This window comes from Amblyraja radiata, chromosome 23 (genome assembly GCF_010909765.2).
Source record: "Amblyraja radiata isolate CabotCenter1 chromosome 23, sAmbRad1.1.pri, whole genome shotgun sequence".
NCBI lineage: Eukaryota > Metazoa > Chordata > Chondrichthyes > Rajiformes > Rajidae > Amblyraja > Amblyraja radiata.
The window spans coordinates 39,730,642-39,748,705 of NC_045978.1; the positions used below are offsets into that span (position 1 = coordinate 39,730,642).

General features: G+C 43.8%; 2 protein-coding genes across 5 annotated transcripts in view; one reads left to right on the forward strand and one right to left on the reverse strand.

Moving 5' to 3' along the window:
• Positions 1-5,763, reverse strand: part of tubd1 (tubulin delta 1) — a 29,567-nt gene extending 23,804 nt beyond the window's left edge. Inside the window, exon 1 of one of the 4 annotated variants that reach the window (XM_033042080.1) lies at positions 5,298-5,763. In XM_033042080.1, the coding sequence (XP_032897971.1) occupies positions 5,298-5,451 (154 nt within the window). In that variant the 5' untranslated portion in view covers positions 5,452-5,763. Of the gene's footprint in view, positions 1-5,241 lie in introns of all 4 variants that reach the window. The other 3 variants (XM_033042078.1, XM_033042082.1, XM_033042081.1) reach the window with 3 other exon arrangements.
• Positions 5,764-5,784: 21 nt separating this feature from the next.
• LOC116986495 (transient receptor potential cation channel subfamily C member 4 associated protein) overlaps positions 5,785-18,064 on the forward strand; it is a 50,851-nt gene continuing 38,571 nt past the window's right edge. The window contains exons 1-3 of the mRNA XM_033042077.1: positions 5,785-6,003; positions 13,132-13,263; positions 14,808-14,924. Coding sequence (XP_032897968.1) covers positions 5,800-6,003; positions 13,132-13,263; positions 14,808-14,924 — 453 coding nt within the window. The 5' untranslated portion in view covers positions 5,785-5,799. The remainder of the gene's footprint in view (positions 6,004-13,131; positions 13,264-14,807; positions 14,925-18,064) is intronic.

Consider the following 18,064-nt stretch of genomic DNA (forward strand, 5'->3'; position numbering starts at 1 on the left):
CATATATACATATTACCTATATATATATATATATATATCCTAGTAGAGGTAACTATACATGGTTTTGTTTTCTCATTTATAACATTGTTTACAGAGTACTATGTTTACATATTTTGTTGTGCTGCTGCAAGTAAGGATTTCATTGTTCAAACTGGGACGTGAGAGAAAAAACGTGAGTTCTATCCCACACATTAGCGACGTGAGTCCAGTTTAAATTCCATTTGGAATATTTTTGGTTGACCAAGAAACCAAGAAGCAAGAATCCAGCTCCAGGGAGTGATTCTGTGTTGGTTTTCAGCGCAGGGCGGCACATGCGCACACCCACGGCCGATGATGCGCTGGCCGTGGTTGTGCGCATGTGCAGGCCGTGGCAGTGCACATGTGCAAGGCAGCCGGCCGTGCCAGCGGATGAGGAGCGGGCGGAATGTGAAGAACCGGCGGCCCAGACACGGATGGCGGGCGGAGACGGAGAGTAACAGAGAGAGAAATAGAGAGGGGGGCCCGCTCAGAATTGAACGATAGGTGCTTGCCAAGCCGGCAAAATGGCACGGCTTTTAGGTTTCCGGCGGGACTTTAGGTCGCCATTGGCACCCGGGCAACCGTTAATTTCGAGCCCTGCTCTATCTCGGTACTGATCCCCCCATTCAACCCCAGACATCCCCCGCGCTCTCCCCTCACAATTTTACCTACTCCAACCAACACGCACTAATTCCCCAGCCTCAATCCATCCATTCCGCACCGATTGCCTTCTCAACCCACCCCCCCAAATGTGTTTTTAATTCCCAATGTTTTTTTTTTTTAATCCATAAAGATGGATTAATAAAATTGTGAACACGTGAAACATTAAAACCGTAGTGTTCGATTGTCACTGCTACCGTTGATACGTTATTACAGAATTCATTTAAACGGCAAATCAATGCTCTTAATATGGAGTATCAGTACAGTAGTTATTTAATGACAACATTCACAGCAATACGTTGGATTTATCCAGATTTTACTTTTACAGTCGGTCATATACATTACAAATTCGGTCAGGAGATATTTCAGTTAAAATTTTATTGCAGCTATTCACAATATACATCAATGATTTGGATGAAGTTTAATGTGGATAAATGTGAGGTTATCCACTTTGGTATCAAAAACAGGAAGGCAGATTACTATCTAAATGGCGTCAAGTTGGGAAAAGAGGAAATACAACGGGATCTGGACGTCCTTGTTCATCAGTCTATGAAAGTAAGCATGCAGGTACAGCAGGCAGTGAAGAAAGCGAATGGCATGTTGGCCTTTATAACAAGTGGTCGAATATAGGAGCAAAGAGGTCCCTCTGCAGTTGTACAGAGCCCTAGAGAGACCACACCTGGATTATTGTGTGCAGTTTGGGTCCCTTAATTTGAGGAAAGACATTCTTGCTATTGAGGGAGTGCAGCATAGGTTTACAAGGTTAATTCCCGGGATGGCAGGACTGTCCTATGCTCTCTTCCATGGTCCAAGATTTATTGACACAGGTTGATCAAACGCTGAATAATCCAACCACATTTTTGTTTGGAAGTGGAAAGAAATAATAAAAATTGCATTAATTGCAACGTGTAAAAAGAGTTGAGATACTGTATTATAATTTTGCTGCATGTCATTGTGGTAAATATCATGTCTTGATTGGTGAATATGTTTAGTTTGTGACTTTATTTGAAGCAGAAATAATATGTGAATGCTTCATTGAGCATAATTCCGACTGGTAACTACGCACTTCGTCCGAGCACATTATCGCACGCGTCATGCAAGCCGTCTTAAATGACCACCTAAACTGTCATTTGGCAACCTAAAAAACTGCCTAGGTTGCCCACCTGGCAACAGGGAAAAAAAAGTTAAGTGAGAGCCCTGTGCAAACCATAATGCCAATTAAGTCTAATGACATCTACTTAAACATGGTCTGCATCTCTCTATTCCCTGCCTGTTCTATCTAAATGCCTCTTAAATATTGATCATTTATTTTTAACATACTTTTCAGAGATGACATGGTCAACAAATGTCACATACCTTCATAATTTGTTGTGCTTAGATTCATGACACTGGTTTCAGATTGAACTAAATCAGTTTCGGTCCTAATATAAATGTTGTCTCATTATGATCACTCTTCCCTAAGACTCTTAATTAATTGTTAATTAACTCTTTCCCATTGCGCAATGCTCCCTGGGGGCGAAGATTTCAACCTTCACGTGGTCCGCCCTGTTTCGACGCATGCAATCAACCTGGTGTGCACAATCAAATAAGATCAAATAGAACAAGTCTTCCTACAACTTTAGGCTGTGCATGCCATATGCAAGAAGAAGAATGCTCCCTGTACAATCGGTTTGTAAGAAAGGTGAATCACTTGGACGTGGATATGGAAGGCTCAATCCGTAGGGGACACTGAATACAGAAATAAGGAGTTTGGTTATTCATGGGGAAACCCTGACCCAGTCAGAAGATTCATGACCAGAAATGTCACCTATCTATATTCTCCAGAGATGCTGAGTTACTCCAGCAAAGATAGACACAAAAAGATGGAGTAACTCAGCGGGTATAGGCAGCATCTCTGGAAAGAAGGAATGGGTGATGTTTTAGGTCCAGACCCTTCTTCTCTCTCGTCACTCCAGGTTGGTTAGCACGCTACAAAAGCTTTTCACTAAGGAAGACACAAACAATCTCACAGATGTACTGGAGGACAGAGGATCTAAGGGGGTAGAGGAACTGAAAGAAATTTTCATTAGGCGAGAAATAGTATTGGGTAGGCTAATGGGACTGAAGGATGATAAATCATTTGGACTGGAGGATAGCTAAGGAGCGAGGGAGAAAACGGGGAATTACAGACCAGTTAGCCTGACATCGGTGGCGGGATGTCAAAATTATTAAAGAGGCAATAATGGGGCATTTGGATAGCAGTAAAAGGATTAGTCCACGTCAACATGGATTTATGAAGGGGAAATCATGCTTGACTAATCTTCTGGAATATTTTGAGGATTTGACAAGTAAAATGGATGAAGGGGAGCCAGTGGATGTAGTGTATCTAGACTTTCAGAAAGCCTTTGATAAGGATGGGAGACTGGTGACTAAAATTAAGCACATGGGGGTAGGGTGTTGACATGGATAGAAAATTGGTTGGCAGACCGGAAGCAAAGAGTAAGAGTGAACGGGTCATTTTCAGAAAGGCAGGTAGTGGCAAGTGGAGTGCCGCGAGGCTCGGTGTTGGGGCTGCAACTGTTTACCATATATATTAATGATTTGGAAGTGGGAATTCGGAGCAACACTAGCAAGTTTGCGGATGACACAAAGCTGGGTGGCAGTGTGAACTGTGAAGAGGATGTTAGGAGGTTGCAGGGTGACCTGGACAGGTTGAGTGAGTGGGCAGATGCATGGCAGATGCAGTATAATATAGATAAATGTGAGGTTATGCACTTTGGCGGCAAAAACAAGGGGGCAGATTATTATCTGAATGGGGTTAGGTTAGGTAAGGGGGAGGTGCAGCAAGACCTGGGCGTCCTTGTACACCAGTCACTGAAAGTTGGCTTACAGGTACAGCAGGCAATGAAGAAAGCGAATGGAATGTTGGCCTTCATAACAAAAGGATTTCAGTATAGGGAGGTTTCACGGCAGTCGGGTCACGACCCATGACCCGTACTGTTGCTACGCTACTCCAAGTAGAGTACACGCGATGAACTGCAGGTAAGCACTTACCATTGTTTCCAGCGTAGCGGGCCTGTTAAAACCCGCCAAAATTGTCAATTTTTGTACTGTAAATAATTATGGAAATCTGGATAAGCGTGAGAGACATTTAGCCTATTCAGAATTCCAAAAGTGAGGAGAAATGACGGTAGATAAAAGCGAGAGCTGAAGGGACAACAACAGCCAAAGTGCTTGGCGAACATTGGCCGTTTGCTCACTGCATTTCTTCAACTAAGGCATTATTTGTGTTTTTTCTTGATTCCTTTGGCATCTAAAAAGTTTCAGAAGTGATCAATCTGGCTGTAAAATTTTAAAATCGCCCATGGTTCTCAAGTGGGTTTTTATATACAAAAAGAAAACGCCTCTGAAGCAAAATTTACAGCCAGATTTATCACTCCTGAGACTTTTTAAGATACCAAAGGAATCAAGAAAAACCACAAATAATACCTTACTGTTGATGCAATGCAGTGAGCAAACGCGATAATTCCAAATATTTCCAATTCCGATATGAAATTGGAAATATTGGAAATTGGAAAGGACCGAGATGAGAAAAATATTTTTCACACAGAATCTCTGGAATTCTCTGCCACAGAAGGTAGTTAAGGCCAGTTCATTGGCTATATTTAAGAGGGAGTTAGATGTGGCCCTTGTGGCTAAAGGGATCAGGGGGTGTGGAGAGAAGGCAGGTACAGGATACTGAGTTGGATGATCAGCCATGATCATATTGAATGGTTGGGTACATGTCTCTCACACTTACCCCAACTTCCACAATTTTTTTCAGCGCAAAAATTCCACATTTTGGCGGTTTTTAACAGGTAGGAAAGTACACGTTTCTTGCATTAATAACATATACCGGAAGTTACGGATGTCCTCCAAATGGATTGGGCGGCTCCGTGCGTCAAGCCCTATGACCCAGTGACCTTAAGTGCAACCCCCCTATAGGAGTAAAGAGGTTGTTCTACAGTTGTATAGGGCTCTGGTGAGACCACATCTGGAGTATTGTGTACAGTTTTGGTCTCCTAATTTGAGGAAGGACATCCTTGTGATTGAGGCAGTGCAGCGTAGGTTCACGAGATTGATCCCTGGGATGGCGGGACTGTCATATGAGGAAAGAGTTTAGAAGGATGAGGGGATATCTTATAGAAACACACAAAATTATAAAAGGATTGAACCAGCTGGATGCAGGAAAAATGTTCCCAATGTTGGGTGAGTCCAGAACCAGGGGTAAAGGGGAGGTCATTTAAGACTGAGATGAGAAAAAACTTTTTCACCCAGAGAGTTGTGAATTTATGGAATTCCCTGCCACAGAGGGCAGTGGAGGTCAAGTCACTGGATGGATTTAAGAGAGAGTTAGATAGAGCTCTAGGGGCTAGTGGAGTCAAGGGATATGGGGAGAAGGCAGGCACGGGTTATTGATAGGGGACGATCAGCCATGATCACAATGAATGGCCGAAGGGCCGAATGGCCTCCTCCTGCACCTATTTTCTATGTCTCTTTGTTTCTATACCACGGTACAGGTCAAAATAAACTAAAGTGACTCACTTTGACTTATTTAGCTTAAACGGTTGTAGGTCAACGCCGTTTCCAAAACGACCCACCGTACTGTCCGCTCATGCAACTGCGACCTGCCCCACGAGTGGCAGGATCTGTGGTTCCCACTTGTGTTTGTAGACGACCGATGGGTCCATGAATCAGCAGCAGAACAGACAGTCCCTCGGTTGCGTGGGAGCGGCTGAGGAGGTCTGCAGACATCACCCTTCCTTCCTTCCCCTAGCGCCAGATTCCTTCTCCCATCAGATGCTCATCCACCTGCCCCTTATTATAAGGCTTATAGCGTCTGTGGTTGATACGGTCCACTGTGCAGCGATGCCGCGGCGACCACCCGCCCCTTGCATCTCCAGTTGTTGTTGCTGCTGCTGCTGTTGTTGTTGTTGCTGCTGTTGTTGTTGTATTGCTTCACCGGGTGCTGTATTGCTTCACCGTGCGGCAGCAGCGACGATGCCGCGGCGACCACAGACCGCGCAAGGCGCGACAGATGGCGGGAGCACCCACATGCCCCTTGACCCCTGGCCGCGGAGGCTCCACCAATGGGGATGACGGATGGAGCCAGGGCGGCGCCGCCAGCGGCCAATGGAGAGAGCGGATGGGCTGAGGCCGCAGTTATCTGTCGTGAGGGAAATGGCGGCGGCGGCTGGGCCTCCGGAGCTCTCTAGCGCCGTATCTCGTTGTGTTCGCCCCCACAATATCGTCCCTCGCCTTCAACAGGGTCGCTACACGGGGCATGGGCCCACCAGAGTCTCGCAGGTAGGCCAGGGGATGAGATAACTGAACTTATCGGAAGGGCCCTGTAAAGCCGGGGACTCGATTTTGCAGCGGCCAAAGCGATGATTGTGATTTGGCTGCGGGAGGGCATGGGTGTTCCGCTGTTGGTCAGGTTTCGGTGGAAGGCAAGTGTTGGCTGCGCATTATTTCGGGGGGTCATTGTCCGCCTTACGGGGTGCAGGGTAACAACTTGGCACCAAGTGTTACGGCGGCGGGAGGGGATGGATGTTTTGAGGCGAATGACTAATAGTATTAGCTTCATTCGTGGGCGGATCATTCGTGAAAATAAAACTTGGATAACGGAAAGTTAATTTTGAATTATAGCCGGAGGTGTTTGGCGTAAAATAAAATTTTAATCGATTGTATTTACAAAGTAAATTCAGGTTAGATGCATATCACCAGGAGCAAATTTAAGCGTAAAAATGGGGACTTTGATCTCTACTGGAACAATAAGCTGTCTACTTGCTGTCATTATTACTGTCCAAACAGCATTTGCAGTTCCATGTTTCTACATTTTGACTGCACTATTACTAATTTTGTTGATTTTTTTTCTCTTTTCTGACAATCGACCCATCTTATTTGTCTCATAATAGGTAAAGCATGAGGTTTTGCTTTGCCAAGTAGGTCCTATAGAATTATGCAAACCCAAGAACTTTGGGAAATAGATACCCTGCCTTGGTGATAGAAGCACAGAAAATGAATTGGGTAAAAGCAGTTTAAAACTAGGCCTGCTCCATTCAACACGGTTGTGATTATCTTTCTGTGTACCCTATTTCTGCCACCTCCCAATTAGCAGAACATTTCATATTAATCATAATCATACTTTATTAGCCAAGTATGTTTTGCAACATACGAGGAATTTCATTTGCCATACAGTCTTACCAATAAAAAGGAACAGAACAAACAAAATACATTTTAACATAAACATCCATCACAGTACTCCTTCACATTCCTCACTGTGATGGAAAGTGAAAAAAAGTTAAATCTCTTCCCTTCTTTGTTCTCCTGTGCGGTCAGGGGCCTCGATCCTTCTGTTGATGGGGCGATCTTGGCTCCCGTGGCCGGCGGTTGAGCTCTCCGCATCGGGGCGATCAAGCTTCTGCATCCGGGGGTGGGCGGGAGGATTGTCAGCTCCCCGCGCCGGGCGATCTGACTGTGAGCTCCTCGATGGTGAAATCTGCAGGTCGCGGTTGGAGTGTTGATCCCAGGCAAAGGATCGGCTCCGATGGTAAGTCCACGTCCCCGCGGTGGCGGTCAGTCATTCCTGAGCAAGGCGCCAGCTCCATGATGTTAGCCCGCAGAGCGACCGGAGATACGATCCGGAAAACAATTGCATCTCCGGCAAGATAAGAGATTGAAAAAAACGTTTCCCCTGTCCTCCTCCCCCACCCCCCACCCTCACATAAAACAAACCACAGAACATTAACATATACTTTTAAAACACACTAAAAATAACACACAAAAAAAGAAAAGACAGACTGTTGACGAGCCTGCCATCGTCGGTGCCTCCTAGTGGTATCTTGGATCTTTGTGATTGAGACATACAATAGATTCCCATCTCTATTTGTGTGACCAAGAATGTAAAATTTGCTGAATTTACAGTCTGCACATATATTAGCCTCGTACCTAGTAATATTATCTTAACTAAAAACTAATGCTGAAACATTTACCAGGATTTGGAGGCAGTACAGATAGACACAAAATGCTCAGTGGGTTGGGCAGCAGTCTGCACATATCTTATTAGCCTCGTACCCAGTAGTATTATATTCTACATTATTATATTACTAAAACTCTTATCTTGTTTGTTTATTTGTTTGTTTGCATATGAGTGAGTCCTGGAAACTCCGCCAAAACGGTACAGGATAGCGCTATAATGTTTGCCCCACTTTACTCACCATTGTCCTGGGATGTACATTAGCCAAGTTTTGTTCAGATTGATGGTATATTTTGCAAGTTATTGACATGTTTTACTTTACAAAAACCATTTTACAAAAACAATTTTCCACTTGCCCTGCCCGTCAGCCGCGTTCAATGGTATCCCGAATCTCATTTACATTAAAAAAAACTAAAAAATAACGCTTCTTAAAAAAAAAACCTCTGTTTTAATCAAATTCTTCCATTTTCATTAGCAGCTAACATTGTGTTTAGGTTTTTTAAAGAAAAAACGTGATTAATGCGGTTAATGGTTTTAACAAATTCTTTGTAAATGTGGAACCAGATTTGGCAGAAAAAATTAATGACCCAGAAACAAAAGAAGGGGTGGATGCTGATCTTTGGGATAGAAATACTAGCTCTATCTTCCTTAGAGCAGTCAAAGGAAAAGAAATCATAGACACTGTAAGAAAATGTAAAAGCAAATCCTCTACTGATTGGAATGATATTGATATGATTATAATAAAAAACGTTATTGAAGAAATTGCAGAACCATTAACTCGTATCTGTAACTTGTCTTTTCAATCCGGTAAATTTCCGAACAAAATGAAAATAGCAAAAGTAATACCATTATATGAAACTGGGAATAGACACCATTTCACAAATTACAGGCCTGTTTGTTTACTCTCCCAATTATCCAAGATCCTTGAAAAACTTTTTACAGAAAGACTTGACAATTTCATTGAAAAACATAAGCTTTTGGTCAACAGTCAATATGAATTCCGGACAGACAGATCAACATCTTTGGCACTAATGGAACTAATTGAGGAAATCACAAATTGCATAGATAATAAAAAACTTGCAGTGGGAATATTCATAGACTTTAAAAAAGCATTTGATGCCGTAAATCACGACATTTTACTCATGAAACTGGATAGGTATGGCATCAGAGGGGTTTGGATTGGATTGGATGAGAGCTATTTAAGAAACAGGCAACAATTTGTAGAAATAGGTGAACATAAATCAACTTACATGAACATAACTTGTAGAGTACCTACCTTAAGGGTCTGTGTTAGGTCCAAAGCTTTTCATATTATACATTAACGACATATGCAGAGTATCAAATATACTGAAATTGCCGATGATACGAATATTTTTTGTTCTGGTGACAATTTGAAGCAGCTTTTGGAGGTCATCACATCAGAAATGAATAAATTAAAACAGTGTTCAAGAAGGAACTGCAGATGCTGGAAAATCGAAGGTACACAAAAATGCTGGAGAAACTCAGCGGGTGCAGCAGCATCTATGGAGCGAAGGAAATAGGCAACGTTTCAGGCCGAAACACTTCTTCAGACTGATGGGGGGTGGCGGGGAGAAGGAAGGAAAAAGGAGGAGGAGGAGCCCGAGGGCCGAGGAAGGGGAGGAGACAGCAAGGGCTAACAAAATTGAGAGAATTCAATGTTCATGCCCGCAGGATGCAGACGCCCCAAGCGGAATATGAGATGCTGTTCCTCCAATTTCCGGTGTTGCTCACTCTGGCCATGGAGGAGATCCAGGACAGAGAGGTCGGACAGGGAATGGGAGGGGGATTTGAAGTGCTGAGCCACCAGGAGGTCAGGCAGGTTCTTGCGGACCGAGTGGAGGTGTTCGGCGAAACGATCGCCCAACCTCCGCTTAGTCTCACCGATGTAGATCAGCTGACATCTAGAGCAGCGGATGCAGTAGATGAGGTTGGAGGAGATACAGGTGAACCTGCTTGGGTCCTTGAATGGTCGAGGGGGGAGGTAAAGGGACAGGTGGTGCATTTCCTGCGGTTGCAACGGAAAGTGCCCGGGGAGGGGGTGGTGCGGGAGGGAAGGGAAGAATTGACAAGGGAGTTGCGGAGGGAGCGGTCTTTGCGGAAGGCAGACATGGGGGGAGATGGGAAGATGTGGCGAGTGGTAGGGTTACGTTGGAGGTGGCGAAACTGACGGAGGATTACTTGTTGTATGTTATGGCTGGTGGGGTGAAAGGTGAGGACTAGGGGGACTCTGCCCTTGTTGCGAGTGCGGGGATAGGGAGAGAGAGCAGTGTTGCGGGCTATGGAAGAGACCCTGGTGCGAGCCTCATCTATGGTGGAGGAGGGGAACCCCCGTTAAACAGTGGTTTGATGTCAACAAATTGTCTCTAAATTTAAGCAAAACAAAGATTATGCTATTTGGAAAACATAAAACAAACCCTCAAGTACAATTGAAAATAGATAACAATATAGAGAAAGAGTATATGAAAATACATTTCTTGGTGTGATCTTAGACAAAATCTGCTGGAAACCACATATAAACCATGTCAAAGCAAAACTGGCAAAGTCTATAGCAATATTGGGGAAATCAAGACACATTCTGGACTACACATCATTACATACTCTGTATAATATACTCATATTGCCATATCTGTGTTACTGTGTGGAGATATGGGGTAACACCTACAAAACCAACCTACAACCATTATGCACATTACAAAAAAGAGCAATAAGAATTATCAATAACGTTGGATACCTTGAACATACCAATTTATTATTCTTAAAATCACATACACTGAAGTTCACCGATCTAGTTAAATTTAAGACTGCACAAATCATGTACAAAGCAAGAAATAATTTACTTCCAGGAAATATACAAAAACTGTTTATGGAAAGACAGGGTGGGTATAACTTGAGAGGGGAACATAATTTAAAAAAAACTCAATGTCAGAACAACTCTTAAAAGTGTGTGCATAGCAATCTGTGGGGTGAATTTGTGGAATGGTCCGGAACAGGAGATAAAACTTAGCACAAACATAATTCAGTTTAAAAAGATGTACAAAAACACTTTTTTTTAAAGGATATTGGGATGAGGATAGGTGATTGTGAGTGGGATATTTGTTATACTGATTGTATTGGGAAGGGTGATTATAGGGTGATGGGTTGTATCTATGACTAAGAGATACTGTATAATATATGAGGGTTTTTTCTTTTCTTTTTTCTTTTTTTCTTTTTTTATGGCTGTAAATATTTGATTAGTGTATAAATGTAAATAAGTTGGTGTAAATGTAGCTGCTGGTGTACATATGGTGTACATATAGCTGCTAAATTTGTATAAGATTATTATAAGTAGTTGAATAAGGGGTGGGAATTAATGAGCTTTGGCTTCTTCCTGCTCCTTTTCGGACACATACAATTTCATTTATTTATAGATATTGTTTATGACACTTTATAAATATTCTTGTTTTGTTTTTTGTATGCTATTTCACACTAGCTTTTTATTCTTTTATTCTGTTGGAAATAAAGAATTGTGGGGGGATGGGATAGGGGGAGGTGAGGAGTGTGGGAGCATGCGGATAGAGGGAGAGGAGGGGGGCCGGGAGGGTAGCAGGGTTATGGAGGGAGTGACTGAGGGTATCCGCGCGTGCGGATTTGAAAATAACAAAGTCCCCCCTGCACGTGCGCAGTGGGCCCGGCATGCGGGATTTGAAATGTCCATGACGCTGAGGCTGGGGTGAGGTCTGGGGGCGGTGGCTCTGCTGCTCCAGGCTCGCGGGGAGGGAGAGGAGTGGGACCCGGGGCAAGGACTAGGCCGCAGCCTTTGCCTCTCCCTCCCCGGCTCCAGGCCGCTCGGCACGTCCCCCCCCCCCCCCGACAGCCGCTGCCTCAAGTACAACTTCATTGCCGACGGCGTGGAGAAAACAGGGCTGGAGGTGGTTTACATCGTGATCCTGGGGAGGTGAGGAGAGAGAGTGGGGGATTGAGGGAGAGGAGGAGGTAGGGAGAGAGGGAAGGGAAAGTGGGGGAGGTGAGGAGGGAGAGTAGGGGAGAAGGGGGGTAGAGGGAGAGGAGGTAGGATGGAGGGTAATGGGGAAGGTAAGGAGGGAGAGTGGAGGGTGGGATAGGAGGAGGTGAGGAGTGGGGAGGAGGGGGATGGGGCAGAGGAGAGGTTAGGGAGGGAGTGACTGAGGGTAGGGGAAAGGAGAGGGAGGGAGTAGTGAAGGAGGGAGTGGGGGAAAGAAGAATGAGGGTGGAGAGGGAGTACGCGAGGTAATGAAGGAGGGGAGGGGGAAGAGAGAGGAGGGGAGCGAAGGAAGCAGAGGAGGGTTGGTGGAGGGTGGGCGCTCCCACTTGTCGTCCGTGACTCGCGTCACAACGGGAATCTCTGGTGTCACAACGGGAACCCGTCAGCCGCACCTGCGCAATTGGGGGCTATGGGTGAGTGGTGGAATGTTGCGTTGAGGGAACGGGCCCATCGGCTCCGCACTTGGTCTAGTCTTAACTAAAATTTAATGCTGAAATATTTATCAGGATTTGGAGGCAGTGGAGATAGACACAAAATGCTGGAGTAACTCACGGGTTGGGCAGCATCTCTGGAGAAAAAGAATAGGTGACGTATATGATTGGAACCCTTCTTTAAACTGCATTACGTTAGTGGCAGTGCACTGTTTGGAGTAACAATCCATGGCAATACAAGCTGGAAATTCAAAATGTCGACTAGTCGGTAATGATGACCAGGATTTATTATTTTTTTAAACTACTGTGCTTCACCAATGTTCAGTCAGAATTGATGTGGTGGAAGATTAAAGTTGAGTCAGCTCATTATCAGTAACTATCCATGTCCCCTGAATTTGTCCCCAGACCCAAAAGACACATTGATGATCTTTCTCCACTTTTTCTCAGTGCACTATAAATGTATCTGCTTTGTGCCTGTGCTTTTTACCAAAAAAAAACATAACCTAGTATGGAGTGATTGTCAGAGTGGGAGATGCTGGATAATAATGCTTACAGAATCCTCATTTGCAGAAAAGGAGGTGCTGGAGGCCTTCAAGCACATTAAGGTAGGTAAATTCCTGGGGCCTGATCAGACTGGAGCGTGTAACAAGTGGTTCTCACGGACCTGTGCTGGGTCCACCCTTTGCTATTTGTATTAATGAGTTGGATGTGAATGTATGTGACATGGTTAGTGATGTGACACTGCCTGAGAAGGTGGTGGAAGCAGTTTCTCTCTCAACATTGATTAATCAATGCCTATTAGGCAACATAACTTGCAGGTAAATGGAATTAGTTGATGGTTTAAGTAAATGTGAACTAAAGAACCTATTTCTGCGCTGTAGGACTCCCAACAATATCCATTTTCCAAGTCTGAATTTCCGCATCACAGCCTTTGGTTGGAGCACTTTATAGGCTATAAGGAGCTCATCCAATATACAGTTGATTTCTTCTGTTTCTGTTTGCAGATTCCAGATTCCTTGCTCCGAGAGAGGGATAAGATTGCAAAATGGAATGGCATCCCTCATCTGGTGCAGAAATTATATGAAAACAGCCAACCCAACAATGATGATCTCTTGCTGTGCCAAGGAATCTTAAAGGTGAGTTATGATGCAACACACTTTGTGTATGCTTAAAGGGAGCTACAGCAGAGCTTTAGAAATACAGAATATGGTTGAAGTACTCAGGTCAGACAGGGTCTGTGGAGAAAGAGAGAAACGATTAACATTTCGAGTCTGAATTTTCATCAGAACATGATTTCTCGATCCTCCTGCCAAAAACGTTGTCATGTTCCTATTATTAGGGATCAAATCACTTTTAACTTTGTTTTGGCTCACTTTGCATTGTGTGTCACTTTGAGGGTGAGCATTTGGGTTGTAGACTTCTGGCTAACCTCAGTACTTAGGCATGAGATTTCTAAGTTCGGTAAGGTGCCGCCGCCGCCGCAAGGCTTCACTGCCGCCATGGCCCCATTGCCACGAGGTTTCACCATTGCCGAGGCCTCACCGCTGTCGACGCCCCCACTTCACACTTCCGTAGAGCCGACCTGGGCCCCAGCCGCGGACGCCATCGGTCGCTTCGTCCGACCCGGGCTTCTACCCACAAGGCCCCGATCGGGGTTCTACGCGGCGATCCGGGAGGCATCGAGACCACGGCGCCTCGATGAAGGCCTCTGGCCGCGTTCTCAGTCCATAGTTGGGATACCTTCTGGCCGTGCAATACAATGTATTGTTGCATTTCCAACTTGGACTCGGCAATGAGTTTGCAAATAGTATTCCTTAATAGTCACTGACTTTACAAATTCTGGCAATCATAAAATGTCCAGCAATCAAAAGAAGATAAAACATTATTCCCTTTTTCTTTTTTTTAAAAAATAATTTGACAATTGATTTTTAAAAATGGCATCTTTAATTTCAAATTTTGAGAACACTTTCAAATATTGTCTTAAATTCCAGGTTGAGTTATTATTTTGTCCACTGTACTTAATTTGACCGAGTAGCTATGTAGCACAGTATGATCATCTTTGAAGTAGTTGGATCATAATTTTCATCCTAAATGTTAGGAATTGGATTTGAAATTCGTTTAGCGTTTAAATACATTGGTAAAGGATACTTCTCTCTAATTAAAATAAACAAGCAAGGAACGGGTATCATGTTACAAGTAGGTGTAGGTGTAATATAAAATATTTCCGATATGATTTAAATGTAAACAAGCAAGGAGTTGGTGTCATTTTAAGGAATGATTACCACAAATTTTCTGTGTAAATTAAGAAGTAACAAGCAAGTAAAATGTGTTATTTTAAGGTACAATAAAATAAATTACAGTATAAATTAAGAGTAAACAGGCAAGAAAACTGTCATTTCAAGGTACGATTATCAAATAAATTCTGGACGCCCTTCCCTATTCCTCTTTTTTCATTTTTTTCCTGTCTCATGCCTGAGTACTGTTGTTTGGCAATTTTATAATATTGGAATATTAGGAATACAGAAAATAATGAGTGAAACTCTTGGAACAAATTGAAGATGATGGATAATATAAGTAAGTTAAGTTCTGAAAGGAAAACACATTTTGGCTGCTTAGGTTTGGTTGGCTGGGGTTTAATGTTTCATTCTTTGCCCGTGTGTGTGTGTGTGTGTGTGTGTAGGAGATTGCTCCACTCCTCTCGATGGAAGCAATGGCATTTGTGACGGAGGATGGGAAAGGTGCCCAAGAATCCAAATTCCCCAACACGCACATTTTCGATATTTTTGGTGGAGTAGATGTAAGTATTGCAACAAGTAATATACATAGCTTGTGGGTAATACACTGAGGGTATTTTAGAATATGAATAACATATTTTATCAAACACTTTGGTACAATGAGCTGCTATGAAGTGCCATTCGACAAGCAAAATAAATTATCTTGCTGAAAGTTTAAAATCTTGAATAGTGAGAACAGAGGGATAACTTTTATCATTTGTTTTTTTTCCTCCAGATATTCCTTTCATTTACAATAGCCAATAGGTGCAGGAGTAGGCCATTTGGCCCTTCGAGCCAGCACTGCCATTCAATGTGATCATGGCTGATCATCCCCAATCAGTACCCCGTTCCTGCCTTCTCCCCATATCCCCTGACTCCACTATTTTTAAGAGCCCTATCTAGCTCTCTCTTGAAAGCATCCAGAAAACCTGCCTCCACCGCCCTCTGAGGCAAAGAATTCCACAGACTCGCCAATCTCTGTAAGAAAAAGTGTATCCTCGTCTCTGTTCTAAATGGCTTACTCCTTATTCTTAAACTGTGGCCCCTGGTTCTGGACTCCCCCAACATCGGGAACATGTTTCTTGCCTCTAGTGTGTCCAAGCCCTTAACAATCTTATATGTCTCAATGAGATACCCTCTCATCCTTCTAAACTCCAGAGTGTACAAGCCCAGCTACTCCATTCCCTCAGCATATGACAGTCCCGCCATCCCGGGAATTAAACGTAAATCTACGCTGCACTCCCTCAATAGCAAGAATGCCCTTCCTCAAATTAGGGGACTAAAACTGCACACAATACTCCAGGTGTAGTCTCACTAGGGCTCTGTACAACTGCAGAAGGACCTCTTTGCTCCTATATTCGATTCGTGGTGTTATAAAGGCCAACATGCCATTCGCTTTCTTCACTGCCTGCTTTACCTGCATGCTGATGTACAAGGACCCCCCAGATCCCGTTGTACATCCCCTTTTCCCAATTTGACGCCATTTAGTTAGTAATCTGCCTTCCTGTTTTTGCTACCAAAGTGGATAACCTCACATTTATCCGCATTAAACTTCATCTGCCATGCATCTGCCCACTCCCCCAACCTGTCCAAGTCACCCTGCATTCTCATAGCATCCTCTTCACAGTTCACACTGCCACCCAGCTGTGTCATCTGCAAATTTGCTAATGTTACTTCGAATCCCTTCATCCAAATCATTGATGTATATTGTAAATAGCTGCGGTCCCAGCACCGAGCCTTGCGGTACCCCACTAGTCGCTGCCTGCCATTCTGAAAGGGACCCATTAATCCCTACTCTTTGTTTCCTGTCTGCCAACCACTTCTCTATCCATGTCAGTACTCTACCCCCAATTCCATGTGCCCTAATTTTGCCCACTAATCTCCTATGTGGGACCTTATCAAATGCTTTCTGAAAGTCCAGGTACACTACATCCACTGGCTCTCTCTTGTCCATTTTCTTAGTTACATCTTCAACAAATTTCAGAAGATTAGTCGAGCATGATTTCCCCTTCGTAAAACCATGCTGACTCGGACCGATCCTGTTACTGCTATCCAAATGTACGGCTATCTCATCTTTTATAATTGACTCCAGCATCTTCACCACCACCGATGTCGGGCTAACTGGTCTATAATTCCCCGTTTTCTCTCTCCCGCCTTTCTTAAAAAGTGGGATAACATTAGCTACCCTCCAATCCACAGGAACTGATGCTGGGTCTATAGAACATTGGAAAATTATCACCAATGCATCCACGATTTCTAGAGCCACTTCCTTAAGTACCCTGGGGTGCAGACCATCAGGCCCTGGGAATTTATCAGCCTTCAGTCCCAGCAGTCTATCCAACACCATTTCCTGCCTAATGTGGATTTCCTTCAGTTCCTCTGTCACCCCAGATCTCTGGCCACTACTATATCGGGAAGATTGTTTGTGCCCTCCTTAGTGAAGACAGAACCAAAGTACCTGTTCAATTTATCTGCCATTTCCTTGTTCTCCATAATAAATTCACCTTTTTCAGTCTTCAAGGGTCCAACTTTGGTCTTAACTAATTTTTTCCTCTTCGCATACCTAAAGAAGCTTTTACTATCCTGCTTTATATTATTAGCTAGCTTACCTTCGCACCTCATCTTTTCTCCCCGTATTGTCTTTTTGGTTATCTTCTGTTCTTTAAACATTACCTAATCCTCTTGCTTCCCGCTCATCTTTGCTATGTTGTACTTCTTCGCTTTAATTTTTATACTGTCCCTGACGTCCCTTGTCATCCATGGGCGTCCCTTTCTCCCCTTGGAATCTTTCTTCCTCCTAGGAATGAACTGATCCTGCACCTTCTGTATTATTCCTAGAAACACATGCCATTTTTGTTCAACTGTCATCCCTACTAGTGTATCTTTCCAGTCAACTTTGGCCAGCTCCTCCCTCATGACCCCATAGTCCCCTTTATTCAACTGTAACACTGACACATCCGATCTACTCTTCTCCCTCTCCAGTTGTAGATTAAACCGTACCATGTTATGGTCACTGCCTCCTAATGGCTCGTTAACCTCGAATCCTTTATCAAATCCGGTTCATTACATAACACTAAATCCAGAATTGCCTTCTCCCTGGTAGGCTCCAATACAAGCTGTTCAAAGAATCCATCACAAAGGCACTTCACAAAGTCCCTTTCTTGGGGTCCAGTACCAACCGGATTCTCATAGTCTACCTGCATGTTGAAATCTCCCATAACAACCACAGAATTACTTTTACTACATGCCAATTTTAACTCCTGATTCAACTTGCGCCCTATGTCCAGGCTACTGTTTGGGGGCCTGTAGATTAGTCCCATTAGGGTCTTTGCCTGTTGAATACTGACCAGTATCCAGGTAATGTGTGTTTGTACTGTATACATTGTAAATTGTATTGTATATTGAGTTTAGAAGCATAATTAGCATTGTAAACACTAGTTATTGGCTTGCTCAGCTTTTCATTGCCTGTAGGACAGAGTACAATCACTGATAGTCATAGTGATACAGTGGAAACAGGCCCTTTGGCCCTACTTACAGACAAATTTCAGACCGTCTCACCTGGTCCAGGAACAACACTGGGATTGTCAAACGATTGCACTACCTGAGGAAACTCAAACAGGCCTCACTCCCTACCAACATCCTCAGGACTTTTTGCAGGGGCACG